Source organism: Hylobates moloch, unplaced genomic scaffold (genome assembly GCF_009828535.3).
Source record: "Hylobates moloch isolate HMO894 unplaced genomic scaffold, HMol_V3 SCAFFOLD_10, whole genome shotgun sequence".
Lineage (NCBI taxonomy): Eukaryota > Metazoa > Chordata > Mammalia > Primates > Hylobatidae > Hylobates > Hylobates moloch.
Genome location: NW_026652285.1, coordinates 31,022,917 through 31,046,491, shown reverse-complemented (window position 1 = coordinate 31,046,491; position 23,575 = coordinate 31,022,917). Strand labels below are relative to the sequence as shown.

Sequence of the window (23,575 nt, the reverse complement as noted above, 5' to 3'; positions counted from 1 at the left end):
AGGTTGGGTAAGGTGAGCTTTCCCAGGAGACTTGGGCTCCCAAATGAGGGGCAAGAAGAGTACGCTGAAATTGACAAGGCAGGCCGGGCACAGTGGCTCATGCTTGTAATCCCAGCACTTTGGGAGGCCAAGGCGGGCGGATCACGAGGTCAGGAGATCGAGACCACAGTGAAACCCCGTCTCTACTAAAAATACAAAAAAAAATTAGCCGGGCGTGGTGGCGGGCGCCTGTAGCCCCAGCTACTCGGAGAGGCTGAGGCAGAAGAATGGCGTGAACCCGGGAGGCGAAGCTTGCAGTGAGCCGAGATTGCGCCACTGCACTCCAGCCTGGGCGACAGAACGAGACTCCGTCTCAAAAAAAAAAAAAAAAAAAAGAAATTGACAAGGCAATGCCAATCCTCTGCCTGTAGTGTGCTTCCCATGGTCAGCACACTGAGTCCTACAGAGGTCCTCTTTCAGATGTCAGAAGAACAGGAGCCCATAGAGTGTACTGTGCTACAGCATAACATCAGGGAGGATAAGGCAGCTTCCCTCTGACCTTTTCAGGCTGCCCAAGGGAAGCCATTCGCAAAACTCACAAGTAGCACCTTTCAAGAAATGTGTCTGGGGCTGGGCGCAGTGGCTCATGCCTGTAATCCCAGCACTTTTGGAGGCCGAGGCAGGTGGATCACGAGGTCAGATGATTGAGACCATCCTGGCTAACATGGTGAAACCCCGTCTCCACTAAAAATGCAAAAAACTAGCCGGGTGTGGTGGCGGGCGCCTGTAGTCCCAGCTACTCGGGAGGCTGAAGCAGGAGAATGGCATGAACCTGGGAGGCAGAGCTTGCAGTGAGACGAGATTGTGCCACCACTGCACTCCAGACTGGGCGACAGAGCGAGACTCAGTCTCAAAAAAAAAAAAAAAAAAAAAGAAACATTTCTGGATTTGTTTCAGCCTCTTTGTGTAGGGGTTGACTACACAATCTTAAATAAGAAGCAGTGTGTTCAAGAAATCTTTCACAAACACTCACACATAAATGTTCATAGCAGCATTAGTCATAATAGCCAAAAAGCAGAAACAATTCAAATGAACATCAACTGATGAATGGATAAATAGAATGTAGTATATTCATACAAGTGAATATTATTTGGCAATAAAAAGAAATGAAGTAGCGACACATACTACAACATGAATTGAAAACATCATGCTAAGTGAGACAAGCCAGTCACAAAAGACCACATGGTGTATAATTCCACTTATATGAAACATCCAGAATAGGCAAATCTATAGGAACAGAAAAGAGTTCAGTGGTTGCTGAGGGCTGGAAGGGATGGAAGACTGAGGCAGAACAGCTAAGTGGCTTGAGGTTTCCTTGGGGGGAAGTGAAAATGTTCTAAAATTGTGGTGGTCATTGTACAACCCATAAATATACTAAAAGCCACTGAATTGTACACTTTAAGTGGGTGAATTGTATAGTATGTAAATTAAATATCAATAAAATTTTCAAAAAAACAAAAAAAGAAATTCTTCTTGTCTTCAGGAAAGAGGACGGGGAGAGAGGGAGGTTTCATTTTGACTGTGTTTTCATTGTTTTTTGAATCTTTTGAAATTTGCGCCATAGGTTTCTACTATATTTTCAAAATATTATACATATATATTTTAAATTTTTTTTAAAGAAGCAATGTAATGTTGCTTTGGAGTCAGACAAACTAGTTGAAATCTTGCTTTGAATTCTGGTCATGTGACTTTTGTAATTTGTTTATCTAATTTAATCTAAGTTTTCATAAAATTAGAATATTAATAGTCCCTGTACCAAAGAAATGGGAGGATTATATGAGATATTTCATGTAAAAAACCTAATGTAGGACCTGACACTGGCACACAGTAAGCATGGAACAAATGGGTCTCAGAATAACGAAATAGGAAACATATGCACCCCTTCCACTGCAGCTCAAATGTACTCAGAAATTCTCTTCAGTTCATACCCACAGGAGCTGACCTTGCTATAAGTGAAAAGAGTATTGTCCCCTATATAGGTATACAAGTATGTATCTACCAAGTCAGAACTTACCCACCCATGCCACGTGTACTAAAGGAGGGCCCTGAGGAGGTCACCAGCCTGTCTGGCTGTGATGTCAAGAAACGCTGAGACTGGAACCTGCTAGAACTTCTCCAGTGGGGCTGGGGGTGGGGAGGGGAGAAGACCAGCTCCTTTTGTCTAGAGGGAAATTGTACTCCATCCAGATGCCTGGCTAGAGTAAAACTCAGCTTTTGAAGACTCAATAGTTTATGTTAGTGAAAAATGTGTTACATATATCAGAAAAGCATTTTTCTAACCAAATGATTCATTTCAAGATTCTTGAAAAGACTGGCTCTGCAGAACACTTAAGACCACAATTAGCAAGACTGCAAGGGAGATTTATAAAGAAATTTCAAAAACTTCTAGAAAACTCCATGTGAAATCTGAGGATTCTAGCCAAGGACCTCAGTTTAAAAGTGCTCTCCTCTAGAATTACTGAGAGGCTTTTGCAATGTAGCAAGTCGCTGTCACTCCAAGGAGATGGGTATAGATGCCCCTGCCCAGGAGGGGATGACTTACTTTGAAGCTGTACCTGACAATGTTCTGGGGTGCGTGTGGGTTGTTGGCTGTCAAAATCCGAGTGAACTCCTCCTTTAATTCCTGAGGGAGAGAAATACCAAGACAGTCATACATCAAGGCCCCCCAACCCTATCTGAGGCTTAGGAGGATCCCCCAGAGTATCAAGCAGACATCTCACACCCAGGTTCTGGGCAAGCTCCTAATCATGTACTATGGAAGAACACATCTCCGAAACTGGAAGAGGTACAAGGAGCAAGGACAAGAGGCTACTCACTCACCGCATCGGTCAACTCCAGCTGGTCAGGAGGTCTAACTGTGGCTTTGGATTGGGCCCATTCATCTGTGCCTTCTCCCACTTCAGTCCCTGAATCTTCATCCTAGACAAAAACCTCACATGAGGCTTGGGAGTGTCTGTTCTGCTTGGACAAGCATACAGGAAGCCCCTTCATTCACAAACACTCCCAGAAGCCAAGCTCTGCCCCTTGTATGTAGAATACAAAATGTACAACATACCACTCATGAAAGAGTCCAAAAGAACTGCTCAGGCCAGAGTTCTCATTGCCTGGAAGATCCTAGCCACCTCTGCCCTGAGGGTCAGGCTTAGCCGGAACTTGGAATGTTGTGGTAGGCCTCTGGCCCCAGTAGTGGGACCAGAAGAACTGGTTCCTCCCTATTGCCTTCTGTAAAGCCCAGAAGCTAATGTTTAGGACCAACAGCCAAAGGCAGTACTTTATTCAAAGTGGTTTAGACATCAAGAAAGGATGACAAGCTGTTACTTCAACTCTAATTTATATTTTATCTTCCCAACTGCCACCTTAAGGTTACTCAATACTTTCTGTACTTAGTTACTTTAAGCCTCACAGTCCCATTAGGTCCTTGGAGCAAAAAAATCAAGGACTAGAAGGTTTGCCTTTCCCTGGTAGACACTTAAACATCTTGCCAAAGTGGCCCATGACATATTTTTTTAAATGTTCACCCTCACTAACAATCAAAATTATACAAAATAAAACAATGCATTTTTTTCACTATAAAATTGGCAAACTATAAAACAACCAAAACTAATATCCAGCATTCATGAGGCTGTGGGGAAATGAGCTCTCACAAATTAGTCTAACCTTTCTAAAAACCAATTGGAAAATATTTATCAAAGCCTAATAACTGTTTATACTCTTTGACCCAAATTTGTACATGTAGGAATTTATATTAAGGAATATGCCCAAAGATTTAGGTGCACTGATGTTTGTTAGAGGATTGATAATAACAGTGAAAAAGGAAACATTTATTTTTATTTATTTATTTATTTGAGATGGAGTCTTGCTCTGTCACCCAAGCTGGAGTGCAGTGGCACGATCTCGGCTCACTATAACCTCCACCTCCTGGGTTCAAGCAATTCTCTTGCCTCAGCCTCCCGAATAGCTGGGACTACAGGCATGCACCACCAAGCCTAGCAAATCTTTGTTATTTTAGTAGAGATGGGGTTTTGCCACGTTGGCCAGGCTGGTCTCGAACTCCTGACCTCAAGTGATCTGCCTGCCTTGGCCTCCCAAAGTGCTGGGATTACAGGCGTGAGCCACCACACCCAGCCAAAAAAGGAAACATTTAAATGTCCAGCAATGAGGCATGGTTGAACAAATTATGGTACAGTCTTAAGGAACATATGGTAAAATATTATGCAGTAATTTCAAATGATGCTATAAAAATATATTTATTAGCAATGGAAGGCACTCTAAATATTTTATGTGAAAAACATGTTATAAAATAACACATATAGTTTGGTTCCACTTCAAAATAAATATATCTCTCTTATTCCTCCAAAGAAAAATAAGAAATAAATACATGTAATTTTATATATGCATAAAAATATCTGACAGGATGTAACATCACATGTTAACTAAAGTTATTATAGTGTGGTAGGTTTAAGGGTGATTCTAACATTCTTCTTTTAGTTCATTTGCATTTTCTAAAAACATATAAATAATATTTTCAACAAAAAAAACACTATTAGCATCTTGCTGAGAGACCATGGTAGTCTCAGCACTTACTCTCTTCCTGGTTCCTCTGCCTATGCTGATGCTCTAAATGAAGAACAGAAAACAGAAGGTAAGTCATAAGCAAATTGACATGGAAATATCATAAACAGCATTTCAGGGAGGCTCCTGCCCAGAGATCTCACAGTCAAAGGATGTTGAGCCTTCCCAAGTTTCAGAAACAGTCTCAGAGGCAACATATTCTTTTTCACCCAGCCAGACAGGTCCTATACCTGAGGCAACCCAGTTTCTGCATCAGTGGGACTGACCCATGAAGAGCACGACCAAGTAACTTAGCACTGGGAATTTTTTATTTGCAACTAGTTCAACAAATATTTTTAAAGCATATTCTAAGTGTTCGTCTCTGTACCAGGCAATAAAGGGATTTCAAAAACAGTATTATTATTACTATTTTGAGACAGCGTTTCACTCTTTTGCCCAGGCTGGAGTGCAGTGGCGCGATCTCGGGTCACTGCAACCTCTGCCTTCTGGTTTCAAGCGATTCTCCTGCCTCAGCCTCCCGAGTAGCCTCCCAATTACAGGCGTCTGCCACCACGCCCGGCTAATTTTTGTATTTTTAGTAAAGACGGGGTTTCACTAGGTTGGCCAGGCTGGTATTGAACTCCTGACCTCAGTTGATCCACCTGCCTTGGCCTCCCAAAGTGGTAGGATTACAGGCGTGAGCCACCACGCCCAGCCTATTTATTTATTTTTGAGATAGTCTTACTCTGTTGCCTAGGCTGGAGTGCAGTGGCACCATCTCAGCTCACTGCAACCTCTACCTCCCAGGTTCAAGCAATTCTCCTGCCTCAGCCTCCCAAGAAGCTGGGATTACAGGCGTAAGCCACTGCACCTGGCCTATTTTTTGTATTTTTTTTTTTAGTAGAGACAGGGTTTCACCATGTTGGCCAGGCTGGTCTCAAACTCCTGACCTCAGGTGATCCACCCGCCTCAGCCTCCCAATGTGCTGGGATTATAGACATGAGCCACCGCACTCGGCCAGAGGTGACGATTTCTTAACTGGGTGTCAAAGGACAAGTATGCATTGTCTAGGTGGAGAAAATGTTTTTCAGAAGAAGAAAACATCACGTACAAAGTTGGCCGGGCGCGGTGGCTCATGCCTGTAATCCCAGCACTTTGGGAGGCTGAGGTGGGCAGCTCACCTGAGGTCAGGAGTTGGAGACCAGCCTGGCCAACATGGCGAAACCCTGTCTCTACTAAAAACACAAAAATTAGCCGGGTGTGGTGGCACACGCCTGTAATCTCAGCTATTCAAGCGGCCGAGGCAAGAGAATCGCTTGAACCCAGGAGGCAGGGGTTGCAGTGAGCCAAGATCACACATTGGACTCCAGCCTGGGTGATAGAGCAGGACTCCATCTCAAAAAAAAAAAAAAAATGTTCCACCAAACAAACCAACAATAATCCCACAGTATATATACAGAACAAATAGGTGTTTCAGATGATCAAGCATATGAGGGGACTGGAGACGTGAGGGAGGGACTCCTGGAAGGAGCAGGCCTAGTGCACTGCAGGAGGGTTCAATGCAGCAGAGGAGCCGAAGGGCACACGTTGGTGGCAGCATGGCACATTGGAAAGGAACCCCTGCTTCCAGCTCTGTCACTGACCACTTGTGTGATCTTGGGGGAGCCTCAGTTTCCCAAATGCAAAGAGAGGGGAGTCAGTTTCCCAAATGCAAAGAGAGGGAGTTAGACTAGATGGGCTCTTACAGCTCTTGCATGATAGGGTCTTTGGGAGAGGGTTGGAGGGTGGAAGGGAGGAAAGGAATTCCAGGGAAAGAGAAAAGCATGCCTCATCTTGAGCTGGGATTGTTGCTGGTAGAGCAGGCAGCAGGATTCAAATTGCTCTCAGGTTGCCAAGGTTTCCAACGATGGGAACCCTTCTCTGAGGCTAAGCCACATGAGCCAGAGAGCTACTTTCCTTTGAAGAGCCTCTGATCCATAAGGTAATGGGATGGAAGCGTCACAACGTATAACAACTTTCAGGCTCACACAATAGAGCGCAGGAGGGCCAATCCCAACCCAAACCACAAGCCTTAAATAGAAAACGAGATCCAGTTACCGCTGCCCCCTGTAAATATGTCTGTAAAACATTTATCTGGCAATAAAAGAACTGACAAGGCAATTTGAGTGTAATTGTTTTTGGCAGTTGGAAATATTTCAATTAACACACTATAAAAGCCACACTATAATAAATGCAAAACAGGCCAATAAAATCAGCTGCAGCCCTAACTTCCCAACCATGGCAAAGGAGATAGAATGTCAGGCTGCCACTTTGGGCCCTTGGTCTTGCAGAATGAGAAACCTGAGACAGACAAACCTGAATTCCTGAAAGGCTTTTGATGGTTCCTCCCAGAAGCTATCAAGCTACAGAAGAAAGCTTAAACTCCTCCCCTAGCCCTCAAAACTCTATCATCTGGCCCCAAGCCTCCATTCCAGGTGCTAGGACTCCGAGGTGCAGTCCAGCGAGTCCCTGAGCCTGGCCTGTGTTTTCCCACCTCTCCATCTTTGCTGTTACCATTCCTCGGCCAGGAATGCCATCTTCCCCTTCCCTCTCCCTGCTTCCACTATCTCTGCCTAATAAAACCCTACCCAACTAGCCTCTGCTAGTCCTTTATCTAACTTTTCCTTTCCCACCTTTCTCCTACCTACCTCTAGTCTTCCTTTCCTCACTTTAAGCAAGGCTACCTCCACCTTCCATCTTCCATCACAAGTACTGAATGATCAAACGTAAATAGACACTCTGTTACAGTCTCTGGGTCTGGTCTACAGAAGGGAATAGTATTATGAAAAGAAGCATCACACTGCAGTACACATAGGAGGCAGCTTGGCGTTCTTATGCTATTGACCAAAGAAGGTCCTGTTCTCTTGGATAGGCCATTCTATTTGGCCAAGGGAAGATGTCTATGAAAGAGTGAAGCAGGGAGGGGAAACCCTCCCAGCCCACCGTGGCAGACAATTTAGCCCTGCAGATCAATGGGATAACAGATGTCTCAGCCTGAACTCTTTCACAGCAGAGCATTTTTCCATTCTTGTTGTGGACTTCAGTGTGAGCACTGTGAGAGCAGGAACTGAGTCTTATTCGTCTTTGGATCACTAGCACAGAGGCTAGCATTTGGATGGAGGTCACTGCTCTTATAAAAGTCACCAATCACAACTCAGCTGCCTAGTGGTCACTTCTCAGTTCTCTTATAGGACTTGACATTCCTGAGGGCTCCCTCCCTCCTTCTTGAAATGTCTCTACCTTCTTTTCCATGTCACTGATCTCTCCAATGGCTCCTCAATATCCTTGACCTCTCCAGGGATATATGCTTGACCCTCTGGTCTTCCTATTGTACACCCTCCCCTTGGGTGCTCTTATCCCCACCTGTAGCTTCATCTTCCATCTTCCACCTTATGATAAAGCTCAAATCTACTTATTATTATTTGTTTTCCCTGAGACAGGGTCTCATGGCCAGGCACTATGGCTCACGCCTGTAATCCCAGCACTTGGGGAGGCTGAGAAAGGCGGATCACTTGAGGCTAGGAGTTCGAGACCAGCCTGGGCAACATAGTGAAACCCTATCTCTACTAAAAATACAAAAATTAGTCGGGTATGGTGGTGCACGCCTATAATGCCAGCTATTCAGGCGGCTGAGGCAGGAGAATCACTTGAACCCGGGAGGCAGAGATCACAGTGAGCTGAGACTAAAAAAAAAAAAAAAGAGAGAGAGAGACAGGGTCTTGGTCTCCCCAGATCTATTTCTGCAGCTTAGACTTCCCAGAACCTCATATTCAAATTGATGACAGAGTACTCAAACTCAGTATCTTTAAAACTGATCTCATTATGTTCTTTTTTCACCCTAAACTGCCACTTCCTCCAGGATTCCCCCTCTCACTCAAGTGCACCACAATCCATTTAGTCACCCAGATTGGAAACTAGGAACCATTAAAGATATTTGCCCTTTCTTCACTCTCTCACTAGCATTATGTTTCAAAGCTTAACAATTCTATTTCTTTAATATCTTTCTTAATAATCCTCTCCTTATTTCAGGCCCTTACTATCTTTTGCCTAACCACATGTGATCTCCCTGACTCCAGTTTCTCTCTACTCTAATGATTATATCATTATAATTACTGCTACTGAGAACTTACTCTGGGCCGGTCATTTACTAAGCTATTTATGTACATTATTTCATTTAATCTTCACAACCACCATACGGAGTATGAACTATCATTATTCCTACTTTACAAATGAGAAAACTGAGGTATAGACACATCAAGCAACTGACCCAAAGTTGACCAGGATTTGAACCCAAACTCTTAATCACTATCTACAAATGATCTTCCCAAAACATAAATATGATTGTGTCATTCTCTTGATTTAAAGCCTCCAAGAGTTCAAGACCAGCCTGGGCAACAAAGCCACACCCCATCTCTACATAAAAATTTTTTTAAATTAGTTGGGTGTGGTGGTGTGTGCCTGTAGTCCCAGCTACTTGGGAGGCTGAGGTAAGAGGATTACTTGACCTCAGGAGTTCAAGGCTGCAGTGCGCTATGATTGTGCCACTACACTCCAATCTGGGCAACATAGCGAGACCCTGTCTCAAAATAAAATAAAATAATAAAATAAAGCCTCCAAGAGCCCACCCTCTGCCATGAGATGAAGCCCAAGCCCCTGAACATGGCATCTAACCTCATCTCCTACTTTTCCCCTCCTACAGCCACACTCAGTCATGTACAATTCTCCCTAAGCTTATGTAGGAAAGAGCCATGTAAGCAGAGGGACTGAGCCTGTGTGCCCAGGGGTTAGATATGCCCCAAGCCTCACACAGGTGATAGTGGCTGATTTAGAAGGGAGCTGCCCAAATAAAATGCCTCCTCTCTTTCCTTAGGTTCACAGGATTTCTTCCATGGACCATCTGACTTCACTGCTCTATGCCAAGCATCCTTCTCCCTTCCCTCAATACTACCAACCATGATGTCTGGCCACCCTTCTGTCAGGCTAGCGTCTGCATGGGTCCCCTTACCTCATTCAAGATGCCACCTCTCTGGGCCTTTAACCCCCTTGTTCTTCTAGCACAGCTCTGGATCACCTCCTTGGCTCAGCCTACTTTTGGATGATCTTTAAGTTAACACCCCTCCTAACTTGGCCCAGCCCTAAGGACTGTCTTTTTCCATAAGCAGCTTCCAGTGCAGCCCCACTCGGTCTGTCCTGGAACACTTGAGGAAGCCAAAGGGCAGAGAGGAAGTCCCAAAGAAGTCTGGAAAGCTGTGGAGAGGAGCTGAGAGAGAATGAGGTGGTTGGAAAGAGACATTCTCATGTACAGCAGTGACACACCAAGGGCAGATGTTTGAAGTCTATCAACCTAGTACTATCTGCAGCGGGGTTACGGGAGGGGACAGAGGCAGAGACCAGCTGATTACCATCACCATCCCTAACTGCAATCCAGTGAGCACTCACTAATAGCTAGGCACCTTGCTGGGCACTGTACGGTCATTATTCCCAATCTTCACAGCCTTCCCGCAAAGTAGGTAAAACTGTTCCCCTCTTAAAGACAAGGACACTGAGAATTGTTCAGATCAAATGACACGGTCAATGGAAGGATACACTGAAAACAAAAATTCTGTCAATGTAAGAGATAATTATTATTACCACCTACTGGTCATTTACCTGCATTTAGACCTGTTTTGGTTCATGACCCCACTGAACAATGTAAGCGATCTATTTGTCCCTGAGCATATTTTAGGGATAAATAAGGAGATAAAAAATTCTTAAGCTGTTCTCTATCATAAATATATAATATTTTAAAAATGAGTATGTGATCAGATGGAGCCATGGAACCCAAGTGTGAGCTTTGAAGTCAACCATAACTGGGTTTGATTCCCCACTCTGCTACCTGCTAATAGTTTTATGACCCCAGGCAAGTTAATTGTCTTCTTTGAACCTCAGTATCCTCATTTTAAAAAATGACACCCTCAGACAATCATAGGCTTGTTATGAGGATTAAATGAGTCAACAACACACATAAGGTGCATAGTGTGGTGCACTTTATGTGCAACTGGCCAGAGTGCATGCCCAATAAATGATGGCTGACAGCATTACCTTCCCACTTGTAGACCCTGCTCTGCTGTCAGTCACACGGGATCTGTGTGGCCCTTTGCCTACTAGGAAGCACCTGCCTTACGGATGACTAGATTGCAGCAGCTCACGTCTCCACTCAAGAGTTCAATGCTGAAACATGATTGTTCCTGGAAAGAGGGGCTCTTCGAAGCATGCAAACCCACAGATGCTGCATCCTCCTTCCTGGGGCCCAGGAGACTTTGTTTACCATCTCAGTTGTCTTGGTCCTTATTTTAAAACTCACTAACAGGTTTCCATTAAGCTAAATTGAAACTAAATACCTCACCAGCTTGCAGTTTCCGTTTCTAAAAGGGTAAAAGCTCTTAGTCCCAAAGGAACAGCAGCAATTCACCAACAAATCTTCCTCCAGCTACAATGAATACATTTTAAATCTCTGAGCCTACTGCAGTGTCTAAAGCACACAGAAGGCACTCAATAAGTGTTTATAGTCGAAAAAAATATTAAAACTTTGAACAGTGGTCTATGCAGGGTAACAGGCACACATACATTGTTGTGGTAGTGCCAACTGATGCAAACTTTTTGTACCAAAGTTTGCAATGTGTACCAAAGTTTAAAATGCATATACCCCTCAACTCAATGGCTCCACTTTGAGTTTTCTTATAGAAATATTCACACCTTGCCGGACACGGTGGCTCACGCCTGTAATCCCAACACTTCGGGAGGCCGAGGCGGGCGGATCACGAGGTCAGAAGTTCCAGACCAGCCTGACCAACATGGTGGAACCTTGTCTCTACCAAAAATACAAAAATTAGCCGGACATGGTGGTACATGCTCATAATCCCACCTACTCAGGAGGCTGAGGCAGGAGAATCACTTGAACCCGGGAGGCGGAGGTTGCAGTGAGCCGGGATTGTGCCACTGTACTCCAGCCTGGGCGACAGAGGGAGACTCTGTCTCAAAAAAAAAAAAAAAAAAAAAAGGAAAAAAAAAAAGAAATATTCACACCTCAGGCTGGGTGCAGTGGCTCATGCCTGTACTCCCAGCATTTTGGGAGGCCAAGGCAGGAGAAGCACTTGAGTCCAGGGGTTCAAGACCAGCCTGGGCAACATAGTGAGACTTCATCTCTACAAAAAAATAAACAAAATTAGCCAGGCGTGGTGGTGCATGCCTGTATAGTCCCAGCTACTCGGAAGGGTGAGGTGGGAGGATCGCTTGAGCCCGGGAGGTAGAGGCTGCAGTGAGCTGAGACTGAGCCACTGCATTCTAGCCTGGGTGAGAGCAAATCCCCGTCTCAAAAAAAGAAAAAAAAAAAAAATAGTCACACCTGCATAAGATGTATGTACAAAATTGCTTGCTTCAGCTTTATTTGTAATTTTTTAAAATGGAAAAACACAAATATCCGCCAATATGAGTCTAGGTAAATAAATAACAAAATAATAATAGCAATTCAATGGGATGTTATGCATATTTTTAAAAGAATAACTATCGTACAACATAGTCACTATAGTAAATAACAATGTATTGGATTGGGTGTGGTGGTTTATGCCTGTAGTCCCAGTACTTTGGGAGACCTAGGCAGAAGGAATGCTTGAGTCCAAGAGTTCGAGACCAACCTGGGTGACATAGCAAGATACCCTGTCCCTACAAAAATTTTTTAAAATTAGCCAGGTGTAGTGAGGTGTACCAATAGTCTCAGCTACTTGGGAGGCTGAGGTGGGAGGATCACTTGAGCCCAGAAGGTCAAGGCTGCAGTGAGCTGTGATCACGCACTGCACTCCAGCCTGGGCACCAGAGCTAAACCCTGTCTCAAACCAACCAACCAACTAACCCACCCACCCACCCACCCACCAACCAACCAATATATTGTATTCTTGAAAATTGCTAATAGGTTTTAAGTGTTCTCACCCCAAAAAATTATAAATATGCTAGGTAATGCATATGTTAATTAGCTTGATTGGCTGGGCATGGTGGCTCATACCTGTAATCCCGGCACTTTGGGAGGCCAAGGTGGGCGGATCACCTGAAGTCAGGAGTTCGAAATCAGCCTGGCCAACAGGGCGAAACCCCGTCTCTACTAAAAATACAAAAATTAGCCAGGCTGGTGGCAGGTACCTGTAATCCCAGCCACTCAGGAGGCTGAGGCAGGATAATTGCTTGAACCTAAGAGGCAGAGGTTGCAGTGAGCCGACATCGTGCCACTGCACTCCAGCCTGGATGACACAGCGAGACTCTGTCTCAAAATAATAATAATAATAATAATAATAATAATAATAATAATTAGCTTGATTTAGCTATTCCACAATGTATACATATTTCAAAATGTTTTACATGATAAATATACAATTTTGTCAATTAAAAAATAGTATATTGTTGAAAAAATAAAGTAGAAAGAATGAAGTAAACTTTTATGTATTGCTATGGAAAGCTCTCCAAGGCATATTGTCAAATAAAAAAGCAAGTTACAGGAATAGATGCCCCATCTGTTTACTTTAAGAATATGTGTATATGTGTATTTGCATATACATACAAAATTTCTGGAAGAATATATAGAATCTGTTGACAGTGGTTTTTGTCCATGCAGTGTGACTACAGAATTGTGGGGAAGGGGACTAATACTGTTATATACTCATTGTCATAATTTTAATTTTTTTTTTTTTTTGAGTCAGGATCTTACTCCATCACCAGGCTAGAGTGCAGCAACACAATCACGGCTCACTGCAGCTGTGACCTCCTGGGCTCAAGGGATCCTCCTGCTTCACCCTCCCAAGTAGCTAGGAATACAGGCATGTACCAACAGGCCTAGCTAATTTTTAAATCTTTTGTAGTGGCAATGTCTCACTATGTTGCCCAGGCTGGTCTCAAACTTCTGGCCTCAAGTGATCCTTCTGCCTCAGCCTCCCAAAATGCTGGGATTAGAGGCATGAACCACTGCACCCAGCCTAATATATTAAATGTAAATATGCATTACTTTTATAATTTCAAATGCTAATTAAGAATGTAAAAATCAACAAGATAAATTTTTCTTTCCTATGAATGTAGTGTTAGCACAGTGCTCAGAATGCTGGAAAAGAGAATACAAGACCAGCCCCATTCCTCTCTGGAAACACAGGAGGGCAGAAGCCAATTATATAGGACCCTTCCCAGATAAGGCTGCAGAAGGCCAGAAAGTATAGGATTTAAAAGCTGGAGCTCTAGAGTAAGACTTTGCTGGATACCTGGCTCTGCTACGAATTATATGTAAGATGTTGAGCAAGGCGTTTAGTCCCTAAACTTCATTTCCACATCTGTAAGGGGGAGAAAAATATTAGTGCCCTCCTCATAGAATTGCTGTGAGTATAAAATAAAATAATGTATGAAGAGCACTAACACAGAGCCCAGCATAAAGTAAGCCCTCAAGTACTAGTGGCAATGTAGACATTTTGGCTGTCATTATTTTTATTATTCCATGCAGTCTGCCATGCAAGGCAATTGAGTTCCATTCTGAGGGCTTAGAATGAATAATTGAATAGTATGTTTTCCAGGTCCCAAGAAATCTTATTAGAAAGGAGCCTGTGCATCTCAGGGTGTCACAGCAGAAGGATGACAATAAAAATACTCCCATTTATATAGCATCTTTCAGTTTACTAGACATTTTGGAGTATATTATCTTATTTGATCATTATAACAATCTTTTGTGGATGGATGTTTAATCTTGTCAATGTTTTTGTTTCTGAATCTATTGAGATGTCATCATTATAGGATTTTTTCTTCTTTGTCCTGTTAATATGAAGAAATACTTCGATTTTTTTTTTTTTTTTTAATGGAGTCTCACACCGTAGCCCAGGCTGCAGTGCAATGGCCTGATCTTAGCTCACTCCAACCTCCGCCTCCTGGATTCAAGCAATTCTCCTTCCTCAACCTCCTGACTAGCTGGGGTTATAGGTGCCCACCACCACACCTGGCTAATTTTTTGTATTTTTTAGTAGAGACAGGGTTTCACTAAGTTGGCCAGGCTGATCTCGAACTCCTGACCTCATGATCCGCCCACCTCGGCCTCCCAAAGTGCTGGGATTACAGGCTTGAGCCACTGTGCCCGGACGATCTTAAACTTTTTCTTTTCTTTTCTTTTCTTTTTTTTTGTGGTGGTGGTTGGGGACCAGGAGAGACAGGGTCTCACTCTGTTGCCCAGGCTAGAGTGCAGTGGCACAATCATGGCTCACTGCAGCCTTTACTTCATGGGCTTAAGCGACCCTCCCACCTCAGCCTCTCAAGTAGCTGGGACTACAGGCAAACGCCACCACACCCAGCTAATTTTTTTTTTTTTTTTGGTAGAGAAGGGGTCTCACTATGTTGCCTACTGGTCTCAAACTCTTGGGCCCAAGTGATCCATCCACCTCAGCCTCCCAAAGTGCTGGGATTACAGGCATGAGCCACCACACTTAGCCTTTCTTTTCTAATATAGCGTTTAAAACTATACCTTTCTATTAAGCACAATTCTAGCAGCACCTCACAATTTTTATATGTTTTATTTTCATTATAATTAAAAATATTTTTTAATTTCCCTTATGATTTTTTTGACCTATAGGTTATTCAGAAGTATTCTTTAATTTCTAAATACCCAGAGATTTTAAAGATATTATTTACTTCTATTTTGTTCAAACTACTCTTAATATGATGAGATTCTTTTTTGGCAAGGATGGATGTTGAATTTGAATTAAGTTAAACTGTAAGATATTAACCTTTTGAAATGCATTTGAACTTATTTTATGTCCCAGTATATGGCTCAACCTTGTGAAAATTCTGCAGTTCTTGGGCGTAGTTTTCATTCTACTGTTCTTGAGTGTAGTGTTCTATAAATGTTAATTAGGTCAAGTTGGTTAACAGCACTGTTCAGATCTACTGAGAGAATAATGTTAAAATATCAAATTATCATTATGAATATTTCTACTTCTCCCTTTAGTTCTGTCAATTTTTGATGCTTACATCTTGAAGTTCTTTTGATTCTTATATCTTGAGGCATACACTTTGTGATTTTATGTATCCCTCTCGAATTGATCGTTTGTCATTTTAAAATGTCCCCATCTATCTCTGGGAATACTTCCTGTCTTGAAGACTACTTTGTCTGATAATGATACTCATACAGATTTCTTATGCTTTCCATTTGCATAGTTTATTTTTCCATTCTTTTATTTTCAAACATTCTATGTTTTTACATTTAAAATATATTTCTTGTAACAGGCAACATATAGTTGTTTTTTTCTTTTTCCTAGCCTGATAAACTCTGCCTCTTAATTGGAGGTCTTTACCATGTTGCTCTTTGTTTTCTAGTTTTTCTCATCTGCTTTTGTTTCTCTGTTCACCTTCTGCCTTCTTTTGTATTAACTGAAATTTTTTAGTACTCTATTTTGCTTTCTCTATTGGCTTTTCATATGTGCCTTTTTGTATTTTGTGCATGTGTGGTTGCTCTAAGGGTTACAATATGCATCCTGAACTTATCATAGTCTACTAAAAATAAATATTGTATCACTTCACACTTCACAATGTAATAATCTCATAACATGCTAATTCTATTTACCACCACTACTTCATCCTTTGCCCTATTGTTGTCACATATTTTATTTCTGTATACAGTGTAAGCCCCACTTGACAATAATGGTTTTGTTTTGTTTTTTGCTTTAAACAGTCATCTGTCTTTTAAGAAAATTAATAGAAGGGCTGGGCACGGTGGCTCACGCCTGTAATCTCAGCACTTTGGGAAGCCGAGACAGTAGGATCACCTGAGGCCAGGAGTTTGCGATCAACCTGGCCAACATGGTGAAACGCTGTCTCTACTGAAAATACAAAAAAAATTAGTCACCATGGTGGTGAGCATCTGTAATCCCAGCTACTCAGGAGGCTGAGACAAGAGAATTGCTTGAACCTGGGAGACACAGGTTGCAGAGAGCTGAGATCACACCATTGCACTCCAGCCTGGTCGACAGAGTAAGACTCTGTCTCAAACAACCAAAAACAACAACAAAAAGAAAATTAATAGAAAGAAAAAAAGTGCTGTAGTCCCAGCACTTTGGGAGGCTGAGGTAGGAGGATCACTTGATCCCAAGAATTCAAGACCAGCCTAGGCAACATAGTGAGACCCTGTCTCTCTATATATAAAACAAAAAAATTAGCTGGGCTTGGTGGTGCATGCCTGTGGTCCCAGCTACTTGGCAGGCTGAGGCAGGAGGATCACTTGAGCCCAGGAGGTCAAGTCTCCAGTGATCTGTGAGCATGCCATTGCACTCCAGCCTGGGTGACAGAGTAGGACCTTATCTCAAAAAAAAAAAAAAAAAGCCATTCCATTGTCTTCTGGCCTACATTGTTTATGATGAGAAGTCAACCATAATTCATATAATTGTTTCCCTGTATGCAATGTGTCATTTTTCTTTGGCTACTTCCAAGGTTTTAGTTTTATCTTTGGTTTTCAGTAGTTTGACTATGAAAGACCTAGATGTGGTTTTATTTGTATTTATCCTACTTGGGGCTCACTGAGTTTCTGATAGTCCAATATGTTTTCCACCAAGTTTAGAAAACTTTTGACCATTATTTCTTCAAATATTTTTTCCTCCTCTTTTTCCCTTTGGTATTCCAACTACACACATGTTCCAAATACATATATAATACATTCCATAGCTCACTAAGGCCCTCTCTTTTATTATTGTTATTTTTTAATGGAGCCTCAGTAACAGGGCACCTGTTTTTTCTTTTTCTTTTCTCTTTTTTTTTTTTTGAGACAGGGTCTCACTCTGTCACCCAGACTGCAGTGCAGTGGCACAGCCACAGCTCACTGCAGCCTTGATCTCCTGGGTTCAAGCTATCCTTCCACTTTAGCCTCCCACATAGCGGGACCACAGGGGCATACCACCATACCTGGTTAATTTTTAAATTTTTTGTAGAGACGAGGTTTTTTTATGTTGTCCAGGTTGGTGTCAAACTTCTGGGCTCAAGTGATCCTCCTGTCTCGGCCTCCCAAAGTGCTGGGATTATAGGTATGAGCCACCATGCCCAGCCAGGCTCTCTTTTTACAAGAAAAACAAAACAAAACCAAACAAAACCTTCTTGGCCGGGCGCGGTGGCTTATGCCTGTAATCTCAGCACTTTGGGAGGCCGAGACTGGTGGATCACGAGATCAGGAGATCGAGACCACCCTGGCTAACATGGTGAAACCCCGTCTCTACTAAAAATACAAAAAAAAAAAAAAATTAGCCAGGCATGGTGGAGGGCGCCTGTAGTCCCAGCTACTTGGGAGGCTGAGGCAGGGGAATGGCGTGAACCTGGAAGGAGGAGCTTGCAGTGAGCCGAGATCGTGCCACTGCACTCCAGCCTGAGAGACAGAGCAAGACTCCATCTCAAAAAACAAAACAAAACAAAAAAACCTTCTTCCTCTCTGTTCTTCAGATTAAACAATTTCCATGGATCCATCTTCACATTCAGCTGTTAGGCCTATCCAACGAATTTTTTATTTCTGATATTGTATTTTTCTACTGTTTCCATTTTTCTGCTTAGATTCTCCATCCGTGCATCCATTAAAACAATATTTCCTTTATGTCCATAAATATATTTATAACAGCTGCTTTAAAGACATTGCCTGCTAATTCCAACATCTGTGTTACTCCCTGGTACTATCATGCTCTCCTTTGGATCTACCTCTCTGAGCCATGATCAAGAAATTGTCCTTAGGCAGACAGCAAGGGTAAATATGTGACTCACGTTGAGTGTTTTCCTTCCCTCAGGAATCACTGTCCTATGGTGTCTATTGTCCAATACCTAAAAACATTAGTGTCATATATTGTGTCCAGGCTTACAGCTGTTTACAGTGTGAGGGAAAGTCCAGTGTAGATTTCTGCACCATGGCCAGAATATAAATCCCCTAAATCAAGGTCTTTAAGGTTACATATAAAGTATACTGCATTTTATTCATTTATTTTAGAGACAGGTTCTCACTCTGTTGCCCATGCTGGAGTGCAGTGGTAACAATCATAGCTCACTGGAGTCTTGAACTCTTGGGCTCAAGGGATCCTCCTGCCTCAGCCTCCTGAGTAGCTGGGACTACAGGTGCATGCAACCTGGCTAATTTGTGTGTGTGTGTGTGTGTGTGTGTGTGTGTGTGTGTGTGTGTGTGTGTGTAGATGGGGTCTTGCTGTGTTGTCCAGGCTGGTCTCAAACTCCTAGGCTCAAGTGATCTTCCTGCCTCAGCCTCCCAAAGTGCTAGGATTACAGCCATGAGCCATCATGCCTGGCCTGTGTGCTGTATTTTAAAATTCATTGCAGAAATGTGCTATTTTTAAAACCCTATAGTAAAGGCTTTTGTAAGACAGGACCTTTTGTAATGTAAATATCAGCCCTGAATGAAAGCATTGGACTAGAAGAAATCTGAGGCCCCTTCCTGCACAATTCATGAGAAAGAGATTTACCAGAAACAATATGGAAGTTACTTTAGAGTAAAGCAAGTTATATCTTCCACTGGAGGAGCTGAGCAAAGAGAATACCTCCTTCTAGCTTTGGTTGCTTAAAGAGCCATAGGATCTTGTCCCTTGCTGACATTGCCTAGCATGAACAGATGAGCTAGGGTTAATCAGATTCCCTTCTTAAGAATTTGAAGGGGACTACAGGGAGAACCAGTAGTTGGATGGAGATATTCATGGAAATGTTTATGAGGTAGAGAGGTCAGAACAGCTATGATAAGCTGGAAACAGACTAAAATTATGAGGGAGCGGAGACCATGGAAATCTGGCCACTTGGGAAATAAGAATAAGAATGAAACATAGTTGTTAAGAGAAATAGAGAGGCCGTGAGAGATATGGAGAAAGTAGTTGGTCCCTATACCTGTTTCAGAATCAATTGTTTTCCAATTTCAATTCTAGGTTATCTATGTACTTATAATAACCATCTGTAACTCCCCACATATATACCTTCTCCCTTCTCTCATCCTTTTTTATCTGAGGTAACTTGAGTGAGCCTCTGTTCTTTGTAACTTAAAGAGCTTAACTAAAGTAATGTGCCTTAGAGTTTGCCAGGTCTGTAAAGGGCAGAAAGAGTAGAGAAGACTTGGGCATTCCATGCAGAGGGAACAAAATAATTAATAAAGACACAGAGGCACAGAAGCAGATGACTCTCCAAGGAACAGCAGATTATTTTGTCCATATACACTCCAGTTTGTTCCCAAATAAGATTTGAGGCTGAATACATGACACATTGAGAAAATAAGTAAATAAGCGAATGGATGTGATGTAAGAATAAAAGTAGAATAATAAGCTTAACATTAGGGGTAGAGTCCCTACATAATTAATAGGATTAGGCTGCTTTAACTAGGATAAAGGAGGCATGAATTGCTTCTTCTGCAGGCCGAGAAAGAAAAGTTAGTGTTCAGAGTAGCACAGTACATATCTTCCCATCACTCATTTATTCACTCATCAACTAACTCATTCAGTCATTATTCATTCATCCAGCATTTATTAAGCATCTACTATGTGCCAGGTCCTCAGATGACAGCCAAAGAGGAACCAAGATTGAGTTGGTTCTCACGCCCAGGGTTCTCAATCTAGGAGGTGAGATAAACGGAGGACATAAATCCACAATACAAACCAGAATCCAGTGACTCTATGAGTGGGACAAAGTGCTGTGAGACTCAAACCAGTGAAACTAAAGTTACAACAGCTGTGTCCTTTGCTTGCTTCTTGCATACAACTCTGTCAGTGCTCAGTGACTGCAAAGATTGAACACTTGATACAAATTCCTAACTGGCAGAAAACAATTTCATGTGGCTTGCTCACAGCTGGAGCCAGAGAGTCAACATTATTCCTTAGAATCAACTTGCAGGCTGCAAAGCCCAGCAACGAGCACAAGAGCCCTCTGCCATTATTATTTGAGTACCTGGCATGTACTGAGTGCTAACAATGTGCTAGGCCCCCTAGTGCACAGGGGAGGAAAACAAGTTCTGGCCTCAAATGCTCACAGCTGTTTTGTAATCTGATAATTGTGCATGACAAACCTCAGACCATAACTCTGAAAATAGCATGACTATAATCATAACAAAATGGAACTGCCATTGGCAAAAATAGTTTTCTAGTTATCACTTCCAGAAGGAATTCCATAACACAACTAGGGGAAAAGAAGAAAAAACTCTCTCAGCTTTCTGCTGCTAAACCTCAAAATTATCATCAACTGTATCCATCCCTTCTCCTGTCCTGTTACAAAGTGTGCCTCCTCCTGTCCACAACATCATTTCCTCAGAGACTTGGCTCTAGTCATTATTTAATCTTTCTCCTTTATCTTCAACTTCTCTCTCCGTTCAGGATCCTTCCCCTCAGCACTTAATATATTCAAGTCTTTCATCTTAAAAAAAACAATCTTTGCCTACATAGTTCTTACTGCCTTCTTAGCTCAATTCAGTTTAGCTTTTCACTCTGAAATTGTCCTTTCCAAGGTCCCCAATAACTTCCAAGTTATTAAATCTAATAGTTATATCTTAGTGTTTATCTTCATTGTCACCTTAGCAACATGCAACTTGGTTGACCATACAGTTTCACTGAAACACATCCTTCCTTTGGCTTCTGGGATATTATTTTTCCTTGTTGTCTTCTTACTTCTCTGATTACTCCTTCTTATTCTCCATTTTGGACTCTTCTTCTTCTATCCAAACCTTAAATACTGGTGGTCCCCCCAGAAGTCTTCCCTAATTCCCCCAGAATCAGAATGAAGACCCCCTACCACGTGCTTCCATAGAACCCTGTGCTACTTCCCCAACCACAGTTGATCATTCATTCAACATTCATCAAGAGCTTCTGACGTCATCATGGCCACTGTTTTAGGGGCTGAGAATACAGATATAAGCAAAAACATCCCCAGGCCCTGCTCTCAAGGAGCTCACAATCTAATGGGGGAGACATACAATAATCAAATAATTACACAAATAAGCGAATAATTACAAACCGTGATGCATGCTATGGAAGAAAGGAACACAGAGCAATGAGGCTATGTAACAGAGGAAACTTACCCTACCTTCCATAACAGGTCAGGGGGCATTGGGGTCAGGTTGTGGGGATTGATTTGGGGGCTGAAATCTTAGGAGTGAGTACATGTGTGAGGGAGGGTGTGAAGAGCATTCCAGAAAGAGGGGGCAGCACATAGAACTAAGGTACAGCAATAATGGAGAAGAGTGGTACAAATTAAGGTATAGAGACCCGGGTAGGTCTCAGGCCCATTCAGGTCTCTGGAGGGATTGTCTAAAAATCTGCTCCCTATCCTAAGAGCAATGGGAAGTCACTGAAGTGTTCTGAGTGGGGGATGGCACAATCAGATTGACAGTTTGAAAAGACCACTTTTCATGCAGTGTAGAGAATGGATTGGAAAGGGCACAAGTGAATGAAGGAAGACTAGTTACTAGGCTTTTACAGCACTCTTTGGTGAGAGATGATTGTAGGCTGGGCTAGGGAGGTGGCAGTGTATATGAAAAAAGTAGTTTAATTTGAGAGATATTTAAGAGGTAAGGGAGTAAAAGATCATATCTAGGGCTTGAGGAATATATGTGTAAGAATGACACTGAGGTCACAGGAGTGAAGCTATCTTACTTTGGACATACAGAAACACATCACCTTCCCCTACATTCTGTTCACCTCCTATCTTTTCATCTATGGATACCAGGCCCCATCACCAGGCTCAAAATCTCTGAATCATCCAAGACTCTCTTCTGGCCTTATGCCCAACCCTGCCCACTCACTCCTACCCTAGTCACCCCTAATCTAGATCAATATTTCTAAAAGTATTGCACCATAGGAGCCTCTTGAGAGACCACAAAATGATCCAAAATAAAAGTCTTTTCTTTGGCTTTTACAGGAGAATGATGTAAAATTCCAGACTTTGATTTTTTTTTTTTTTTATGGTAACCAACCGAGTTATAAAGGGGTACTAAAATTTGTTAGTCATAAACTAAAATTAGCTTTTAACTGGAGTTCACAGAAGATTCTAATTCGGTTTTCTACTAAGAAGTTTGGCTGCCAGGCAATGTTTGGCAACGCTGCAAAGCTCCTCCTGTACATGTATACATGCAGCCAGTTGGCACTCTCACAATTTTCAGGAAGGACGCTTTGCTATTGGGGCATTACCAGTGATGTTTTGAGCTGGTCATGGTCTATGGTGCCTGACATTCAAGCATTTTAATTACAAATTATGATTTATGGAGCTCCATAATGACCAATTTAATATGCCATGGGTTATTTGATTAACTCTATGGGGTAGGGGAATGTACCTCTTTGACCTTATCTCCTGCCACATTCCCCGCTCCCTTCCTTGCTGATCCAGAACATGCGTAGCAGGCTCCCATCTCAGGGACTTCATACTTTCTATGCCATCTGTCTGGAATGCCTCCCCTATCCCACCCCTTCACCCCACACCCCACACCCCACCCCCAGATATTGCATAGCTCTTTCATTTCCTTCAGGTCTTTGCTCATATGCCACCTCTGTAACACCTTCCCTGTCCATCTTATTTAAATGATAATCTTCTGATTCCCTGAACTTCTTAGTCTACTTCTCTGATTTAGTTTTCTTCTTGGCATCTATCACCATCTAATATACTATATATTTTACAAATTTATTTATTGCCACTTTACCTCCAACTAAAAAATAAGCTCCATGAGAGCAGGGATTTTTGTTTGTTTTGTTTCTTGCTATATCACCAATACCTAGAACAGTACCTAACACAGAGTAGGCACAATAAATAATTACTGCATGAATATTTACACATCAATATTTTTATCTCTTAGTCTCCAAAACCCATCTCTTAAGGCATGGATATGTGTGGTTCAAATTTGAATCATTCATAGCCCTACTGCCAAAGCAGATGTAAACATGTACCTGGAAAACCATACTTA

The 23,575-nt window shown here is 42.4% G+C and overlaps 1 protein-coding gene across 4 annotated transcripts in view; it reads right to left on the bottom strand.

The window, feature by feature from the left end:
* The window catches only part of DNAI1 (dynein axonemal intermediate chain 1), a 60,686-nt gene that overhangs the window by 33,262 nt on the left and 3,849 nt on the right, over positions 1-23,575 (bottom strand). For 3 of the 4 annotated variants that reach the window (XM_058445484.1, XM_058445482.1, XM_058445485.1), the window contains exons 2-4: positions 4,624-4,656; positions 2,860-2,958; positions 2,582-2,662 (exon numbers count right to left, since the gene is read on the bottom strand). In XM_058445484.1, the coding sequence (XP_058301467.1) occupies positions 2,582-2,662; positions 2,860-2,958; positions 4,624-4,656 (213 nt within the window). The remainder of the gene's footprint in view (positions 1-2,581; positions 2,663-2,859; positions 2,959-4,623; positions 4,657-23,575) is intronic. The other variant, XM_058445483.1, reaches the window with a different exon arrangement.